General features: G+C 45.2%; 2 protein-coding genes across 2 annotated transcripts; one reads left to right on the top strand and one right to left on the bottom strand.

The window, feature by feature from the left end:
• The first annotated feature begins 1,385 nt into the window (after positions 1-1,385).
• On the top strand, positions 1,386-18,602 carry LOC127565532 (mucin-2). Its single transcript, XM_052004392.1, has 6 exons — positions 1,386-3,177; positions 3,267-3,314; positions 3,392-3,582; positions 4,255-5,824; positions 7,016-7,284; positions 14,563-18,602. The coding sequence occupies exons 1-6, from the start codon at positions 1,434-1,436 to the stop codon at positions 18,532-18,534; spliced, it is 7,794 nt and encodes a 2,597-aa protein (XP_051860352.1). The 5' UTR covers positions 1,386-1,433; the 3' UTR covers positions 18,535-18,602.
• Positions 18,603-19,418: 816 nt separating this feature from the next.
• Positions 19,419-20,804, bottom strand: LOC117577614 (uncharacterized). The gene is made up of 3 exons (XM_034262464.2): positions 20,505-20,804; positions 19,927-20,103; positions 19,419-19,627 (listed from the first exon to the last, which is right to left on the bottom strand). The coding sequence occupies exons 1-3, from the start codon at positions 20,581-20,583 to the stop codon at positions 19,512-19,514; spliced, it is 372 nt and encodes a 123-aa protein (XP_034118355.1). The 5' UTR covers positions 20,584-20,804; the 3' UTR covers positions 19,419-19,511.

Raw genomic sequence — 20,804 nt, 5'->3', positions numbered from 1 at the left:
CACCATACCAAATATGATAATTGAGTTAGCATACTTTCTCTGTGGATTTCAGTGATTCCTTAGTTTACACTTCTTACATTCTAAAAGAACAGTTATTTGTAAGCCTTGTGGTCTGGTAGAAGACTGCAAAGTTCTGATGTTTTCGATTAGAAACAGTTTTATTAGGTAAACGATCTATAACTCTGAAATATTAGTGAATGATACTTGAAACATGTATGTTAAGAACGTTGTATTCAATAGCTCCTACTGGAGTTTCAATGCGCACATTAAAATACTCGACGTGCCAATTATATAGGCAGATGGGTCTAGAATGTTCTTGTTTTCAATATTTGTTTGGTTTTTACTAGGTGATTGTGAAATTAATATATTGTCTGTTATGTCTATTATGAATGTGAATGTATAGTATGTAAATAATATTGTTTTGTCGAGTGAGTCAAGTCACTCATTTACAAAATAAGAATAAAACAAGAATGATGGCAAGTATGTATACAGAATAAATAAACAAATTATAATATTTTATTTGAGTATCGAAATGTGTAATGGGATTCAGCTACTGGTGAATGAAGACTTAGAACTCTCCTGTTTTACCGCACGATCTTAGTCGTATTTTAGTCTCTAAGATCTAGATCCCTCGTATGATGGTGGAGATAAATACCTCTGCTTGTTATTTACATTTGCTGGTATCTAAAATTATCAAATATATATCAACACTCATATTGGTAAAAATAAATATAATAAGGATTAAAACTTACCTTTCAAGTTGCATCTTTGATAAAATTGTTATCTCTAAATATCTCTAGCACTTTGACTATATCAGAATATGATTAACATTTTCAAGACGCTTAATTTCGTTTGTCAATTGACTCGTAGTACATTCATTTCGAGAGTGACACTTCACGCAATTTATTCATGAGAGTTGTTCAGTTAACTGCAAAGTACTACAGCAGCGTAATAAAAATTGTTAAAATTACAAAACGTTTTTGAAAAATATTGTAGAAGCGTGCCAACGAGAATTTAGCCAATACAAGTATGATTCAGAAAATCTACGTGCTGTTCTGGCCCTTCATCAATGAGCTCAATCCACATACCGACCTATTTGTGAGCTCGCCAGTATGCCGCAGCTCCGATAAGTAATGTCTTATGTAAGTTTGTCTAGAACTTACTAAGAACTAGTGCGTGCCCTGCTAGAGCGTATGCATCCGTAGTATGACAATTTACTTAGGGAATATATTTATAGAAAATATATTGCAAATTTTTGTAATACCTTCCATTGGGACACCATCATGACCACGACTTAAATACTAAGTATTAGGGCCGTTGAATAGTAGTATCGAGGGCGTCGTCAGACTGCTCGTACAGTGGTTCACCTACAAAGCAATCGAATCGGTCAACAATTCGCGTGTGTGCAATTCCAAGAGCATTTATGTTTCAGTATGAAATTGCTAATATTATGCTTGTTAGTCGCATCGGGCGCTACTTTTACACTTTTCGGGCCACATATTCGAATTTCACCTGGCGATCATCACAATGAGATTATATTGCACTTCCGGAATCCTTGCAATAATAAGACAAGCTACACAACTACTATTCGCCCACCCTCCACACCTTGTAAATATCATCCAACCACACCAAATTGTGAACACCGCACAACAACTGCAACTAAACAACCATGCCAGCACAAAACAACCACACCTCACGACTGCCCAGGAGACACAACAGCAACGGCACAAACTTCGACTCCCAAGCCCACATATCAGACAACCATACAAACAACACATCAAACTACAGTTAAAACTACACCGAAGTCGAGCACAGAAAAGCCAACTTCATCGAAGCCAACTGTTCCTAGCTCCACAACATTGAAGCCAAGCACTGAAAAATCAACTACATCGAAGCCAACTGTTCCCAGCTCCACAACATTGAAGCCAAGCACAGAAAAGCCAATCACTTCGAAACCAACCCTTCCTAGCTCCACAACATTGAAGCCAAGTACAGAAAAACCAACCACATCGAAGCCAACTGTTCCTAGCTCCACAACTTTGAAGCCAAGTACAGAAAAACCAACCACAGCGAAGCCAACTGTTCCAAGCACCACAACATTGAAACCAAGCACAGAAAAGCCAACCACTCCGAAGACAACTGTTTCTAGCTCCACAACATTGAAGCCAAGTACAGAAAAACCAACCACATCCAAGCCAACTGTTCCTAGCACTACAACGTTGAAGCCAAGTACAGAAAAACCAACCACATCGAAGCCAACTGTTCCTAGCACTACAACGTTGAAGCCAAGCACCGAAAAGCCAACTGTTCCTAGCACTACAACATTGAAACCAAGCACAGAAAAGCCAACCACTTCGAAACCAACTGTGCCCAGCACCACAACATTGAAGCCAAGCACAGAAAAGCCAACCACTTCGAAACCAACTGTGCCCAGCACCACAACATTGAAGCCAAGTACAGAAAAACCAACCACAGCGAAGCCAACTGTTCCTAGCACTACAACGTTGAAGCCAAGCACCGAAAAGCCAACCACTTCGAAGCCAACTGTGCCCAGCTCCACAACATTGAAGCCAAGTACAGAAAAACCAACCACATCGAAGCCAACTGTTCCTAGCTCCACAACATTGAAGCCAAGTACAGAAAAGCCAACCACTTCGAAACCAACTGTACCCAGCACCACAACATTGAAGCCAAGTACAGAAAAACCAACCACAGCGAAACCAACTGTTCCTAGCACTACAACGTTGAAGCCAAGCACCGAAAAGCCAACTGTTCCTAGCACCACAACATTGAAACCAAGCACACAGAAGCCAACTGTGCCCAGCACCACAACATTGAAGCCAAGTACAGAAAAACCAACGACTTCGAAACCAACTGTGCCCAGCACCACAACATTGAAACCAAGCACAGAAAAGCCATCCACTTCGAAACCAACTGTGCCCAGCACCACAACATTGAAGCCAAGTACAGAAAAACCAACGACTTCGAAACCAACTGCGCCCAGCACCACAACATTGAAGCCAAGTACGGAAAAGCCAACCACTTCGAAACCAACTGTGCCCAGCACCACAACATTGAAGCCAAGTTCAGAAAAACCAACCACATCGAAGCCAACTGTTCCTAGCTCCACAACATTGAAGCCAAGCACAGAAAAAGCCAACCACATCGAAACCAACTGTGCCTAGCACCACAACATTGAAGCCAAGTTCAGAAAAACCAACCACATCGAAGCCAACTGTTCCTAGCTCCACAACATTGAAGCCAAGCACAGAAAAACCAACCACATCGAAGCCAACTGTTCCTAGCACTACAACGTTGAAGACAAGCACAGAAAAGCCAACCACTTCGAAACCATCTGTGCCTAGCACCACAACATTGAAACCAAGCACAGAAAAGCCAAACACTTCGAAGCCAACGGTGCCCAGCACCACACCATTGAAGCCAAGCACAGAAAAGCCAACCACTTCGAAACCAACTGTACCCAGCACCACAACATTGAAGCCAAGTACAGAAAAACCAACCACAGCGAAGCCAACTGTACCCAGCACTACAACGTTGAAGCCAAGCACCGAAAAGCCAACTGTTCCAAGCACACAAAATTGAAGCCAACAGGAAAGCACCACTCGAAACCAACTGTGCCCAGCACCACAACATTGAAGCCAAGTACAGAAAAACCAACCACAGCGGAGCCAACTGTTCCTAGCACTACATCATTAAAGCCAAGCACCGAAAAGCCAACTGTTCCTAGCACTACAACATTGAAACCAAGTACAGAAAAACCAATCACATCGAAGCCAACTGTTCCTAGCTCCACAACATTGAAGCCAAGCACAGAAAAACCAACCACAGCGAAGCCAAGTGTTCCTAGCACTACAACTTTGAAGCCAAGCACAGAAAAGCCAACCACTTCGAAACCATCTGTGCCCAGCACCACAACATTGAAGCCAAGTACAGAAAAACCAACCACATCGAAGCCAACTGTTCCTAGCACTACAACATTGAAGCCAAGCACAGAAAAACCAACCACATCGAAGCCAACTGTTCCTAGCACTACAACTGTGAAGCCAAGCACAGAAAAGCCAACCACTTCGAAACCATCTGTGCCCAGCACCACAACATTGAAGCCAAGTACAGAAAAACCAACCACATCGAAGCCAACTGTTCCTAGCTCCACAACATTGAAGCCAAGCACAGAAAAACCAACCACAGCGAAGCCAACTGTTCCTAGCACTACAACTTTGAAGCCAAGCACAGAAAAAGCCAACCACTTCGAAACCATCTGTGCCCAGCACCACAACATTGAAGCCAAGTACAGAAAAACCAACCACATCGAAGCCAACTGTTCCTAGCACTACAACATTGAAGCCAAGTACAGAAAAACCAACCACATCGAAGCCAACTGTTCCTAGCACTACAACTGTGAAGCCAAGCACAGAAAAGCCAACGACTTCGAAACCATCTGTGCCCAGCACCACAACATTGAAGCCAAGTACAGAAAAACCAACCACATCGAAGCCAACTGTTCCTAGCACTACAACGTTGAAGCCAAGCACCGAAAAGCCAACTGTTCCTAGCACCACAACATTGAAGCCAAGTACGGAAAAGCCAACCACTTCGAAACCAACTGTGCCCAGCACCACAACATTGAAGTCAAGTACAGAAAAACCAACCACATCGAAGCCAACTGTTCCTAGCACTACAACGTTGAAGCCAAGCACCGAAAAGCCAACTGTTCCTAGCACCACAACATTGAAACCAAGTACAGAAAAACCAACCACAGCGAAGCCAACTGTACCCAGCACTACAACGTTGAAGCCAAGCACCGAAAAGCCAACTGTTCCTAGCACCACAACATTGAAGCCAAGTACAGAAAAGCCAACCACTTCGAAACCAACTGTGCCCAGCACCACAACATTGAAGCCAAGTACAGAAAAGCCAACCACTTCGAAGCCAACTGTGCCCAGCACCACAACATTGAAGCCAAGTACAGAAAAACCAACGACTTCGAAACCAACTGTGCCCAGCACCACAACATTGAAGCCAAGTACAGAAAAACCAACCACATCGAAGCCAACAGTTCCTAGCTCCACAACATTGAAGCCAAGCACAGAAAAACCAACCACAGCGAAGCCAACTGTTCCTAGCACTACAACATTGAAGCCAAGCACCGAAAAGCCAACTGTTCCTAGCACCACAACATTGAAACCAAGCACAGAAAAGCCAACCACTTCGAAGCCAACTGTGCCCAGCACCACAACATTGAAGCCAAGTACAGAAAAACCAACGACTTCGAAACCAACTGTGCCCAGCACCACAACATTGAAGCCAAGTACAGAAAAGCCAACCACATCGAAGCCAACAGTTCCTAGCTCCACAACATTGAAGCCAAGCACAGAAAAACCAACCACAGCGAAGCCAACTGTTCCTAGCACTACAACTTTGAAGCCAAGCACAGAAAAACCAACCACTTCGAAACCAACTGTGTCCAGCACCACAACATTGAAGCCAAGTACAGAAAAACCAACGACTTCGAAACCAACTGTGCCCAGCACCACTACATTAAAGCCAAGTACAGAAAAGCCAACCACTTCGAAACCAACTGTGCCCAGCACCACAACTTTGAAGCCAAGTACAGAAAAACCAACCACTTCGAAACCAACTGTGCCCAGCACCACAACATTGAAGCCAAGTACAGAAAAACCAACCACAGCGAAGCCAACTGTTCCTAGCACTACAACATTGAAGCCAAGCACCGAAAAGCCAACTGTTCCTAGCACCACAACATTGAAGCCAGCACAGAAAAAGCCAACCACTTCGAAGCCAACTGTGCCCAAGCACCACAACATTGAAACCAAGTACAGAAAAACCAACCACTGTGCCAGCACCACAACATTGAAGCCAAGTACAGACCAACCACACTGTCCTAGCACTCCCAGCACACAACATTGAAGCCAAGCACAGAAAAACCACCACATCGAAGCCAACAGTTCCTAGCACCACAACATTGAAACCAAGCACAGAAAAGCCAACCACTTCGAAGCCAACTGTGCCCAGCACCACAACATTGAAGCCAAGTACAGAAAAACCAACGACTTCGAAACCAACTGTGCCCAGCACCACAACATTGAAGCCAAGTACAGAAAAACCAACGACATCGAAGCCCAACAGTACAGAAAAACCTCGAGCCAACAGTTCCTAGCACAACATTGAAGCCAAGCACAGAAAAACCAACCACAGCGAAGCCAACTGTTCCTAGCACTACAACATTGAAGCAAGCACCGAAACCAACTGTTCCTAGCACCACAACATTGAAGCCAAGCACAGAAAAGCCAACCACTTCGAAACCAACTGTGCCCAGCACCACAACATTGAAGCCAAGTACAGAAAAGCCAACCACTTCGAAGCCAACTGTGCCCAGCACCACAACATTGAAGCCAAGTACAGAAAAACCAACCACATCGAAGCCAACTGTTCCCAGCACACCACAACAACGTTGAAAGCACAAGTACAGAAAAACCCAACCACAGCGAAGCCAACTGTTCCTAGCACTACAACTTTGAAGCCAAGCACAGAAAACCAACCACTTCGAAGCCAACTGTGTCCAGCACCACAACATTGAAGCCAAGTACAGAAAAACCAACCACTTCGAAACCAACTGTGCCCAGCACCACACATTAAAGCCAAGTACAGAAAAACCAACGACTTCGAAACCAACTGTGCCCAGCACCACAACATTGAAGCCAAGTACAGAAAAAAAAACCAACCACTTCGAAACCAACTGTGCCAGCACCACAACATTGAAGCCAAGTACAGAAAAACCAACCACTTCGAAGCCAACTGTGCCTAGCACTACAACATTGAAGCCAAGTGACAGAAAAACCAACAGCGAAAGCCAACTGTTCTAGCACTACAACATTGAAGCCCAAGCACCGAAAAGCCAACCACTTCGAAGCCAACTGTGCCTAGCAGAAACCAAGCACAGAAAAGCCAACCACTTCGATTGAGCCAACTACAGAAAAACCAACGACTTCGAAACCAACAGTTCCTAGCTCCACAACATTGAAGCCAAGCACAGAAAAATCAACCACAGCGAAGCCAACTGTTCCTAGCACTACAACTTTAAAGCCAAGCACAGAAAAACCAACGACTTCGAAACCAACTGTGCCCAGCACCACTACATTGAAGCCAAGTACAGAAAAGCCAACCACTTCGAAACCAACTGTGCCCAGCACCACAACATTGAAGCCAAGTACAGAAAAACCAACCACTTCGAAACCAACTGTGCCCAGCACCACACATTGAAGCCAAGTACAGAAAAACCAACCACAGCGAAAGCCAACTGTTCCCAGCACTACAACATTGAAGCCAAGTACAGAAACCAACCAAAAGCCAACTGTTGCCTAGCACCACAACATTGAAGCCAAGCACAGAAAAGCCTACCACTTCGAAACCAACTGTGCCCAGCACCACAACATTGAAGCCAAGCACAGAAAAGCCAACCACTTCGAAACCAACTGTGCCCAGCACCACAACATTGAAGCCAACTACAGAAAAGCCAACCACTTCGAAACCAACTGTGCCCAGCACCACAACATTGAAGCCAAGTACAGAAAAGCCAACCACATCGAAGCCAACAGTTCCTAGCTCCACAACATTGAAGCCAAGTACAGAAAAACCAACCACAGCGAAGCCAACTGTTCCTAGCACTACAACTTTGAAGCCAAGCACAGAAAAGCCAACCACTTCGAAACCAACTGTGTCCAGCACCACAACATTGAAGCCAAGTACAGAAAAACCAACGACTTCGAAACCAACTGTGCCCCAGCACAACTACATTAAAGCCAAGTACAGAAAAGCCAACCACTTCGAAACCAACTGTGCCCAGCACCACAACTTTGAAGCCAAGTACTGAAAAACCAACCACTTCGAAACCAACTGTGCCCAGCACCACAACATTGAAGCCAAGTACAGAAAAACCAACCACAGCGAAGCCAACTGTTCCTAGCACTACAACATTGAAGCCAAGCACCGAAAAAGCCAACTGTTCCTAGCACCACAACATTGAAACCAAGCACAGAAAAAGCCAACCACTTCGAAGCCAACTGTGCCCAGCACCACAACATTGAAGCCAAGTACAGAAAAAACCAACGAGCGACTTCGAAACCAACTGTGCCCAGCACCACAACATTGAAGCCAAGTACAGAAAAGCCAACCACATCGAAGCCAACAGTTCCTAGCTCCACAACATTGAAGCCAAGCACAGAAAAACCAACCACAGCGAAGCCAACTGTTCCTAGCACTACAACTTTGAAGCCAAGCACAGAAAAACCAACCACTTCGAAACCAACTGTGTTTAGCACCACAACATTGAAGCCAAGTACAGAAAAACCAACGACTTCGAAACCAACTGTGCCCAGCACCACAACATTAAAGCCAAGTACAGAAAAGCCAACCACTTCGAAACCAACTGTGCCCAGCACCACAACTTTGAAGCCAAGTACAGAAAAGCCAACGACTTCGAAACCAACTGTGCCCAGCACCACAACATTGAAGCCAAGTACAGAAAAACCAACCACTTCGAAACCAACTGTGCCCTAGCACTACAACATTGAAGCCAAGTACAGAAAAAACCAACCACATCGAAGCCAACAGTTCCTAGCACCACAACATTGAGCCAAGCACAGAAAAACCAACCACAGCGAAGCCAACTGTTCCTAGCACTACAACTTTGAAGCCAAGCACAGAAAAGCCAACCACTTCGAAACCAACTGTGCCCAGCACCACAACATTGAAGCCAAGTACAGAAAAACCAACGACTTCGAAGCCAACAGTTCCTAGCTCCACAACATTGAAACCAAGCACAGAAAAACCAACCACAGCGAAGCCAACTGTTCCTAGCACCAACATTGAAGCCACCAGCGTAAAAAGCCAACTGTTTCCTAGCACCACAACATTGAAGCCAAGCACAGAAAAGCCAACCACTTCGAAACCAACTGTGCCCAGCACCACAACATTGAAGCCAAGCACAGAAAAGCCAACCACTTCGAAACCAACTGTGCCCAGCACCACAACATTGAAGCCAAGTACAGAAAAGCCAACCACTTCTAAAACCAAACTGTGCCCAGCACCACAACATTGAAGCCAAGTACAGAAAAACCAACCACAGCGAAGCCAACTGTTCCTAGCACTACAACATTGAAGCCAAGCACCGAAAAGCCAACTGTTCCTAGCACCACAACATTGAAACCAAGCACAGAAAAGCCAACCACTTCGAAGCCAACTGTGCCCAGCACCACAACATTGAAGCCAAGTACAGAAAAACCACACGACTTCGAAACCAACTGTGCCAAGCACCACAACATTGAAGCCAAGTACAGAAAAGCCACCACTTCGAAACCAACTGTGCCCAACATTTGAAGCCAAGTACAGAAAAACCAACCACTTCGAAACCAACTGTGCCCAGCACCACAACATTGAAGCCAAGTACAGAAAAACCAACCACAGCGAAGCCAACTGTTCCTAGCACTACAACATTGAAGCCAAGCACCCAAAAGCCAACTGTTCCTAGCACCACAACATTGAAGCCAAGCACAGAAAATCCAACCACTTCGAAACCAACTGTGCCCAGCACCACAACATTGAAGCCAAGCACAGAAAAGCCAACCACTTCGAAACCAACTGTGCCCAGCACCACAACATTGAAGCCAAGTACAGAAAAGCCAACCACTTCGAAACCAACTGTGCCAGCACCACAACATTGAAGCCAAGTACAGAAAAACCAACCACAGCGAAGCAACTGTTCCTAGCACTACAACATTGAAGCCAAGCACCGAAAAGCCAACTGTTCCCCTAGACACCACAACATTGAAACCAAGCACAGAAAAGCCAACCACTTCGAAGCCAACTGTGCCAGCACCACAACATTGAAGCCAAGTACAGAAAAACCAACGACTTCGAAACCAACTGTTCCCTAGCTCCACAACATTGAAGCCAAGTACAGAAAACCACCACAGCCCAGCACTGTTCCTAGCACTACACATTGAAGCCAAGCACAGAAAAGCAACCACTTCGAAACCAACTGTGTTCCAGCACCACACTTGAAGCCAAGTACAGAAAAACCAACGACTTCGAAACCAACTGTGCCCAGCACCACAACTTTGAAGCCAAGTACAGAAAAACCAACCACAGCGAAGCCAACTGTTCCTAGCACTACAACTTTGAAGCCAAGCACAGAAAAGCCAACCACTTCGAAACCAACTGTGCCCAGCACCACTACATTGAAGCCAAGTACAGAAAAGCCAACCACTTCGAAACCAACTGTGCCCAGCACCACAACATTGAAGCCAACTACAGAAAAGCCAACCACTTCGAAACCAACTGTGCCCAGCACCACAACATTGAAGCCAACTACAGAAAAGCCAACCACTTCGAAACCAACTGTGCCCAGCACCACAACATTGAAGCCAAGCACAGAAAAGCCAACCACTTCGAAACCAACTGTGCCTAGCACCACAACATTGAAGCCAAGCACAGAAAAGCCAACCACTTCGAAACCAACTGTGCCCAGCACCACAACATTGAAGCCAAGTACAGAAAAACCAAGCCAACCAACTGTTCCTAGCTTCGAGCCAACTGTACAGAAAAACCAACGACTTCGAGTGCAGCACCACAACATTGAAGCCAAGTACAGAAAAACCAACCACAGCGAAGCCAACTGTTCTAGCACTACAACATAAGCACAACTGTTTCTAGCACCACAACATTGAAGCCAAGCACAGAAAAACCAACCACTTCGAAACCAACTGTGCCCAGCACCACAACATTGAAGCCAAGTACAGAAAAAGCCAACCACTTCGAAACCAACTGTGCCCAGCACCACAACATTGAAGCCAAGTACAGAAAAACCAACCACTTTCGAAACCAACTGTTCCTAGCACCACAACATTGAAGCCAGTACACAGAAAAGCCAAGCCACTTCGAAGCCAACTGTGCCCAGCACCACAACATTGAAGCCAAGCACAGAAAAGCCAACCACTTGCGAGCACCACAACATTGAAGCCCAACTGCACAGAAAAGCCAACCACTTCGAAACCAACTGTGCCCAGCACCACAACATTGAAGCCAAGCACAGAAAGCCCAGCCAACTGTCCCAGCACCACAACATTGAACCAAGCACAGAAAAAGCCAACACTTCGAAACAACTGTGCCCAGCACCACAACATTGAAGCCAAGTACAGAAAAACCAACGACTTCGAAACCAACTGTTCCTAGCTCCACAACATTGAAGCCAAGCACAGAAAAACCAACAACAGCGAAGCCAACAGTTCCTAGCACTACAACTTTGAAGCCAAGCACAGAAAAGCCAACTACTTCGAAACCAACTGTGCCCAGCACCACAACATTGAAGCCAAGTACAGAAAAACCAACGACTTCGAAACCAACTGTGCCCAGCACCACAACATTGAAGCCAAGTACAGAAAAGCCAACCACTTCGAAACCAACTGTGCCCAGCACCACAACTTTGAAGCCAAGTACAGAAAAACCAACCACATCGAAGCCAAATGTGCCTAGCACTACAACATTGAAGCACAGCACGAAACCAACTGTGCCCAGCACCACAACATTGAAAAGTACAGAAAAACCAACCACAGAGAAGCCAACTGTGCCTAGCACCACAACATTGAAGCCAAGCACAGAAAAGCCAACCACTTCGAAGCCAACTGTGCCCAGCACCACAACATTGAAGCCAAGTACAGAAAAGCCCAACCACAGCGAAGCCAACTGTGCCTAGCACTACAACGTTGAAGCCAAGCACCGAAAAGCAAAAACTGTGTTCCTAGCACCACAACATTGAAACCAAGCACAGAAAAGCCAACCACTTCGAAGCCAAACTGTGCCCAGCACCACAACATTGAAGCCAAGTACAGGAAAGCCAACCACTTCGAAACCAACTGTGCCCAGCACCACAACATTGAAGCCAAGTACAGAAAAACCAACCACATCGAAGCCAACTGTTCCTAGCTCCACAACATTGAAGCCAAGCACAGAAAAACCAACCACAGCGAAGCCAACTGTTCCCAGCACCACAACTTTGAAGCCAAGCACAGAAAAGCCAACCACTTCGAAACCAACTGTGCCCAGCACCACAACATTGAAGCCAAGTACAGAAAAACCAACCACAGCGAAGCCAACTGTGACCAGCACTACAACATTGAAGCCAAGCACAGAAAATCCAACCACTTCGACTGTGCCCAGCACCACAACATTAAAGCCAAGTACAGCGAAGCCAACTGTTCTAGCACTACAACGTTGAAGCCAAGCACCGAAAAGCCAACTGTTCCTAGCACCACAACATTGAAACCCAAGCACAGAAAAGCCAACCACTTCGAAGCTGTGCCCAGCACCACAACATTGAAGCCAAGTACAGAAAAGCCAACCACTTCGAAACCAACTGTGCCCAGCACCACAACATTGAAGCCAAGTACAGAAAAACCAACCACATCGAAGCCAACTGTTCCTAGCTCACAACATTGAAGCCAAGTACAGAAAAGCCCACTTCGAAGCCAACTGCCCAGCACCACAACATTGAAAGCCAAGCACAGAAAAGCCTACCACTTCGAAACCAACTGTTCCCAGCACCACAACATTGAAGCCAAGTACAGAAAAACCAACCACATCGAAGCCAACTGTTCCTAGCTCCACAACATTGAAGCCAAGCACAGAAAAACCAACAACAAACCACTGTTCTAGCACAGAAAAACCAACCACAGCGAAGCCAACTGTGCCTACTGTGAAGCCAAGCACCACAACATTGAAGCCAACTGTGCCTAGCACAAGCCAAGTACAGAAAAACCAACGACTTCGAAACTGTACCCAGCACAACAACTTTGAAGCCTAAACTTTCGAAGTTCCTAGCACTACAACAGCACAGAAAAGCCAACCACTTCGAAACCAACTGTGCCCAGCACCACAACATTGAAGCCACAGAGAAAGCCACCACTGAAACCAACTGTGCCCAGCACCAACAACTTGAAGCCAAGTACAGAAAAACCACCACTGTGCCCAGCTGTGCCACCACAACATTGAAGCCAAGTACAGAAAAGCCAACCACAGCGAAGCCAACTGTTCCTAGCACTACAACGTTGAAGCAAAAGCCAACCACTTCGAAACCAACTGTGCCCAGCACCACAACATTGAAGCCAAGTACAGAAAAACCAACGACTTCGAAGCCAACTGTGCCCAGCACCACAACATTGAAGCCAAGTACAGAAAAACCAACCACAGCGAAGCCAACTGTTCCTAGCACTACAACAACAAGCCACCGAAAAACCAACGACTTCGAAAAGCCAACTGTGCCAGCACCACAACATTGAAAGCAAGTACAGAAAAGCCAACCACTTCGAAGCCAATGTTCCAGCACCACAACGTTGAAGCCACACAACATTGAAACCAAGCACAGAAAAGCCCAACCACTTCGAAGCCAACTGTGCCCAGCACCACACAGTTGAAAACCAAGCACAGAAAAAAGCCTCCACCACACTTCGAAACCAACTGTGCCCTAGCACCACAACATTGAAAGCCAAGCACAGAAAACCAACTCAACCGACCCAAGCCATAACAGAACACCAACCACTTCGCCTGTGCCCAGCACCACACATTGAAGCCAAGCACAGAAAAACCAACCACAGCGAAGCCAACTGTTCCCAGCACCAACACAGCCTCCACACAAGCCAAGTACAGAGAAACCAACCAAACTTCGAACCAACTGTGCCCAGCACCACAACATTGAAGCCAAGCTCAGAAAAAGCAACACTTCAAAGCCAACTGTGAAGCGACACAACAACCGACCCAAGCAAGCCACACAGCCTCACAACACTCAACCGACGCAGCCAACTCAACCGACCCACCACTTCGAAACCAACTGTGCACTCAAACATTGAAGCCAACTCACCGAGAAAACCAACAACCACAACTATTGAACGACTTACGACTCTAACTCAACCTACACCAAGCACCACAACATTGAAACCAATCACAGAAAAGGCCAACCACATCGAAACCAACTGTTCGTAGCACCACAACATTGAAGCCAAGCACAGAAAAGCCAACCACATCGAAGCCAACTGTTCCTAGCACCACAACATTGAAGCCAAGCACAAAAAGCCATCCACATCGAAACCAACTGTGCCGAGCACCAACACAACATTGAAGCCAAGCACAGAAAAACCAACCACATCGAAACCAACTGTGCCCAGCACCACAACATTGAAGCCGAGCACAGAAAAGCCAACCACATCGAAGCCAACTGTTCGTAGCACCACAACATTGAAGCCGAGCACAGAAAAGCCAACCACAATCGAAGCCAACTGTTCCCAGCACCACAACATTGAAGCCGAGCACAGAAAAGCCAACCACATCGAAGCCAACTGTTCCTAGCACACAACATTGAACCAAGCACAGAGAAGCCAACTGTGCCCAGCACCACAACATTGAAGCCAAGTACACGAGAAAAACCAACCACTTCGAAACCAACTGTGCCCAGCACCACAACATTGAAAGCCAAGTACAGAAAAACCAACCACAGCGAAGCCAACTGTGCCCAGCACTACAACGTTGAAGCCAAGCACCGAAAAGCCAACTGTTCCTAGCACCACAACATTGAAACCAAGCACAGAAAAGCCAACCACTTCGAAACCAACTGTGCCCAGCACCACAACATTGAAGCCAAGTACAGAAAAGCCAACTGTTCCTAGCACTACAACATTGAAACCAAGCACAGAAAAGCCAACCACTTCGAAACCAACTGTGCCCAGCACCACAACATTGAAGCCAAGCACAGAAAAGCCAACCACTTCGAAACCAACTGTGCCCAGCACCACACCATTGAAGCCAAGTACAGAAAAGCCAACCACTTCGAAACCAACTGTGCCCAGCACCACAACATTGAAGCCAAGTACAGAAAAGCCAACCACAGCGAAGCCAACTGTTCCTAGCACTACAACGTTGAAGCCAAGCACCGAAAAGCCAACCACTTCGAAACCAACTGTGCCCAGCACCACAACATTGAAGCCAAGTACAGAAAAACCAACGACTTCGAAACCAACTGTGCCCAGCACCACAACATTGAAGCCAAGTACAGAAAAACCAACCACAGCGAAGCCAACTGTTCCTAGCACTACAACGTTAAAGCCAAGCACCGAAAAACCAACGACTTCGAAACCAACTGTGCCCAGCACCACAACATTGAAGCCAAGTACAGAAAAACCAACCACAGCGAAGCCAACTGTTCCTAGCACTACAACGTTGAAGCCAAGCACCGAAAAGTCAACTGTTCCTAGCACCACAACATTGAAACCAAGCACAGAAAAGCCAACCACTTCGAAGCCAACTGTGCCCAGCACCACAACATTGAAACCAAGCACAGAAAAGCCTCCACACACTCAACCAACGCAGCCAACTCAACCGACCCAACCAACACAACCTCCACACACTCAACCGACGCAACCAACTCAACCGACCCAACCAACACAGCCTCCACACACTCAACCGACGCAGCCAACTCAACCGACCCAACCAACACAGCCTCCACACACTCAACCAACGCAGCCAACTCAACCGACCCAACCAACACAACCTCCACACACTCAACCGACGCAACCAACTCAACCGACCCAACCAACACAGCCTCCACACACTCAACCGACGCAGCCAACTCAACCGACCCAACCAACACAGCCTCCACACACTCAACCAACGCAGCCAACTCAACCGACCCAACCAACACAACCTCCACACACTCAACCGACGCAACCAACTCAACCGACTCAACCGACCCAACCAACACAGCCTCCACACACTCAACCGACGCAGCCAACTCAACCGACCCAACCAACACAGCCTCCACACACTCAACCAACGCAGCCAACTCAACCGACCCAACCAACACAGCCTCCACACACTCAACCTACTAAACCAAGCACCACAACATTGAAACCAATCACAGAAAGGCCAACCACATCGAAACCAACTGTTCGTAGCACCACAACATTGAAGCCGAGCACAGAAAAGCCAACCACATCGAAGCCAACTGTTCCTAGCACCACAACATTGAAGCCAAGCACCAAAAAGCCATCCACATCGAAACCAACTGAGGCGAGCACCACAACATTGAAGCCAAGCACAGAAAAACCAACCACATCGAAACCAACTGTTCGTAGCACCACAACATTAAAGCCGAGCACAGAAAAGCCAACCACATCGAAGCCAACTGTTCGTAGCACCACAACATTGAAGCCGAGCACAGAAAAGCCAACCACATCGAAGCCAACTGTTCCCAGCACCACAACATTGAAGCCGAGCACAGAAAAGCCAACCACATCGAAGCCAACTGTTCCTAGCACCACAACATTGAAACCAAGCACAGAGAAGCCAACTGTGCCCAGCACCACAACATTGAAGCCAAGTACAGAAAAACCAACCACTTCGAAACCAACTGTGCCCAGCACCACAACATTGAAGCCAAGTACAGAAAAACCAACCACAGCGAAGCCAACTGTGCCCAGCACTACAACGTTGAAGCCAAGCACCGAAAAGCCAACTGTTCCTAGCACCACAACATTGAAACCAAGCACAGAAAAGCCAACCACTTCGAAACCAACTGTGCCCAGCACCACAACATTGAAGCCAAGTACAGAAAAACCAACGACTTCGAAACCAACTGTGCCCAGCACCACAACATTGAAGCCAAGTACAGAAAAACCAACCACATCGAAGCCAACTGTTCCTAGCTCCACAACATTGAAGCCAAGCACAGAAAAACCAACCACAGCGAAGCCAACTGTTCCTAGCACTACAACTTTGAAGCCAAGCACAGAAAAGCCAACCACTTCGAAACCAACTGTGCCCAGCACCACAACATTGAAGCCAAGTACAGAAAAACCAACCACAGCGAAGCCAACTGTGACCAGCACTACAACATTGAAGCCAAGCACAGAAAATCCAACCACTTCGAAACCAACTGTGCCCAGCACCACAACATTAAAGCCAAGTACAGAAAAACCAACCACAGCGAAGCCAACTGTTCCTAGCACCACAACATTGAAGCCAAGCACCGAAAAGCCATCCACATCGAAGCCAACTGAGGCGAGCACCACAACATTGAAACCAATCACAGAAAAGCCAACCACTTCGAAACCAACTGAACCGAGCACAACATCGTGGTGGCCAAGCACTCGAAAATCGACCACTTTGAAGCCAACAGAGCCGAGTCCCACAACCAGGAAGCCAACCACTTCGAAACCAACAGAGCCGAGCACCACAACATTGAAGCCCAGCACAGAAAAGCCAACCACTTCGAAACCAACTGAGCCGAGCACCACAACATTGAAGCCAAGCACAGAAAAGCCAACCACATCGAAACCAACTGTTCGTAGCACCACAACATTGAAGCCGAGCACAGAAAAGCCAACCACATCGAAGCCAACTGTTCCTAGCACCACAACATTGAAGCCAAGCACCGAAAAGCCATCCACATCGAAGCCAACTGAGGCGAGCACCACAACATTGAAACCAATCACAGAAAAGCCAACCACTTCGAAAACAATTGAACCGAGCACAACATCGTGGTGGCCAAGCACTCGAAAATCGACCACTTTGAAGCCAACAGAGCCGAGTCCCACAACCAGGAAGCTAACCACTTCGAAACCAACAGAGACGAGCACCACAACATTGAAGCCAAGCACAGAAAAGCCATCCACATCGAAGCCAACTGTTCGTAGCACAACAACATTCAAGCCGAGCACAGAAAAGCCAACTGTTCGTAGCACAACAACATTGAAGCCCAGCACAGAAAAGCCAACCACTTCGAAACCAACTGAGCCGAGCACCACAACATTGAAGCCAAGCACAGAAAAGCCAGCCACATCGAAACCAACTGTTCGTAGCACCACAACATTCAAGCCGAGCACAGAAAAGCCAACTGTTCGTAGCACAACAACATTGAAGCCCAGCACAGAAAAGCCAACCACTTCGAAACCAACTGAGCCGAGCACAACATCGTGGTGGCCAAGCACTCGAAAATCGACCACTTTGAAGCCAACAGAGCCGAGTCCCACAACCAGGAAGCCAACCACTCTGAAGCCAACAGAGCCGAGCACCACAACGTTGAAACCCATCACACAAAAGCCAACCACTTCGAAACCAACTGAGCCAAGCACCACATCGTGGTGGCCAAGCACTCGAAAACCGACCACATTGAAGCCAACAGAGCCGAGTTCCACAACCAGGAAGTCAACCACTCTGAAGCCAACTGAGCCGAGCACCACAACCAGGAAGCCAAGTACACAAAAGCCAACCACCTTAAAACCAACTACTCCCAGCACCACAACACGTAAACCGATTACTCAAAAGCCCAGCACATCCCCGCCCACAACGGAAAAGGTAACAACGGAAGGAACTGGAAGTACTACTGAGTCACTGCCCCCTTTTAATGTCTTTCAAGTGCAATCGACTACGGAAGGTGTCGATTATAACTAAACTAACTTTGTAATATATCGTGCTAAAACGGTATATACCTCATATATAATATATTTCACAGAATTTGTCCAATGAATTTAACTGAATTTCTTCTTATAATAATAAAATAAATAATTATATTACATGTGTTATGCATTTTTACAGTATATTTTTAAGATAGAAAATTTTCTTCTTTTGAATTTGTCCTTTTTCCTCTGGAATCTACCGAATTGATCGTTTAAAATAATTGAGTCCCATATAGTTTTAAATACACATAAATATACATATATTAATCACATCATTTATAGATGCATTATTTATATTCATATTTAGTCTTCACCTTCGTAAAATGTGTGTTATCGTGTAATCCACTCTCACTGTCTTTTTTTAAACATGCATAGACTTTTAAAAGAAACCCATAATGACTCATGATAATCGTGCACTTTGACGATCACCTAAAAAGACTCATTGAGGAGGCAGCCACTCGCCAAACTCACAGCCATCGATTCTCGCCATTGAGCTTTCGTTGAATTACTTCGAAGTGATGTCACACTCAGTTACATCACTAAGCAAAAGCTCAATCAGTAGTCGGGGTATCCGCAAACATTAAAATATATAAAATAATTTATTGCCTGACTCTATTAATATTTTAGTTGTCATTGATTCCACAAAGTCCAGCGTGCTACAAATAATTCTTTGTAGCATACTTTCAGGCTATAGCAATCTAAATCGTCGTCTTCATTGCCGTAATAGCACATAATGGTATTAATTTTAGTAACAATAATAAATTTGTATTGTTTGGATTTTCTTTTTATTTTATTAAATATTAGTAGCTTTAAAAATTTGTAGATGTCTTAATGAAAAAAACAAAAAAAAAACTTAATTAGAATATAAATATTTATATCGAAGTGCAACTCGGACGATGAAGAGGGTCATGCTAGCTAGTAATAATAATAATTGAGGCAAGAGCTTAAATTAGTATTAGTTAGTGATAATTTTTAGTAAGGATTGTTGCAGCAACAGTTTTTAATAAGCGCATGTTCATAGCAGGATTTGGCATACAAGAGCGAGCAGTCATAATATGCACATTGAGGCGGACGTAGCTGCGGGGATGCTGTAAAATCAAAATAAGTAATTTAATTCAAATTGTTTATTAATTTGTGAGAAGAACAGAAAATTCAAGAAGTATGAAAAAATATGCCTGAATATAAAACAGACAGATATAGGATGCCTACTGACTGATATGAGGATGCTGCTAAGGAGTCAGCAATTTATAAATTCTACTTTATTCTCACATGTCGTTTATCATTAAATTATATTTTAGTAGATCAGTCAGTAATATTTTGAAATATCCTATTACGTATTTATCATATTTTATATATGCATTTCAGAACAGAAGATAGAAATAATTACCTGAGAAATCACAGCAGCACGCATCATGTATCATCTTGTGTGAGCAATAGCTGTAAACAGAGGAGTCACATAATGGACAGCCTAATGGTGCTGGATATCCAAAGCGCTGTCCTAGTCCTGTGTTTGGTATATCCGATCCGAAGCCATTGTTAATGTTTGATCCTCCAAATTGTCGAACTATAAACAAATCAATACTACAACAATTGAATTTCAATTCTTCTAAGCAACTTTTTTAATTAATTGCATAGGACAACTTTAAAGTATGGAGTAGACATGATAATCCATTTCACAAATCACAACAGTTACCTTTCGTAAAGATATTCGATTTGTAAACAATGTTTATTATCTTTTATGGTGCTTTATAGAAAAAGTAATTTTTAATATACCAAGCAAGATGATGCTTATTAGTATGTGTGCGAATATTCATTAGAATTGGATGCTAGTTGTCTCATATTCAAGTTGCCTCAATTCAACTTTCTTGTATGCTTTCACCTATGTATATTGAGTTAAAAACTTCAAACTATACTTAGAGCAAATCTCTTGACAAGCAACATTATGATACACTTTCACTTACTTACCCGACTTTTTGGGTACCGCTAGGATCGATTTTATAAAACAAAGTAGTAAAATAATATCCACTAAACGATTGAGTAACATTTCAAATCGTGATAAATATTGAACAATTGTGCTATACTATCCCGAGCTTGCTGCTGTTGATGCCGACTGTCGTACCTCGACTACAGTATGGTATAATAGTTCAAATTGAAAGAGAAATGATGTCTGTGAGTGTGGCGGTAACAATAACGAGCTCTCCTCAGTTTCTGTTGTCTTTGGTGTCGATCTTGTCCCGTTGACTTTCGCTATTCCGTATATAGAAG

This window comes from Drosophila albomicans, chromosome X, assembly GCF_009650485.2.
Source record: "Drosophila albomicans strain 15112-1751.03 chromosome X, ASM965048v2, whole genome shotgun sequence".
Lineage (NCBI taxonomy): Eukaryota > Metazoa > Arthropoda > Insecta > Diptera > Drosophilidae > Drosophila > Drosophila albomicans.
Note: the sequence above shows the minus strand (reverse complement) of the source record. Positions and strands in the feature narration are given on the sequence as shown.

What these genes read in the sequence shown, in the direction of transcription:
- LOC127565532 (XM_052004392.1), top strand. Translation starts at nt 1,434, where the DNA reads ATGAAATTGCTAATATTATGCTTGTTAGTCGCATCGGGCGCTACTTTT. An exon ending in CAACCACATCGAAACCAACT is followed by an intron (nt 3,178 to 3,266) that starts GTGCCTAGCACC and finishes ATTGAAGCCAAG; the next exon opens with CACAGAAAAACCAACCACAT. An exon ending in CCACTTCGAAACCAACTGTG is followed by an intron (nt 7,285 to 14,562) that starts CCCAGCACCACA and finishes CATTGAAAGCCA; the next exon opens with AGTACAGAAAAACCAACCAC.
- LOC117577614 (XM_034262464.2), bottom strand. Translation starts at nt 20,583, where the DNA reads ATGTTACTCAATCGTTTAGTGGATATTATTTTACTACTTTGTTTTATA. An exon ending in AGCGGTACCCAAAAAGTCGG is followed by an intron (nt 20,104 to 20,504) that starts GTAAGTAAGTGA and finishes ATTTGTTTATAG; the next exon opens with TTCGACAATTTGGAGGATCA. An exon ending in GTGCTGCTGTGATTTCTCAG is followed by an intron (nt 19,628 to 19,926) that starts GTAATTATTTCT and finishes TTGATTTTACAG; the next exon opens with CATCCCCGCAGCTACGTCCG.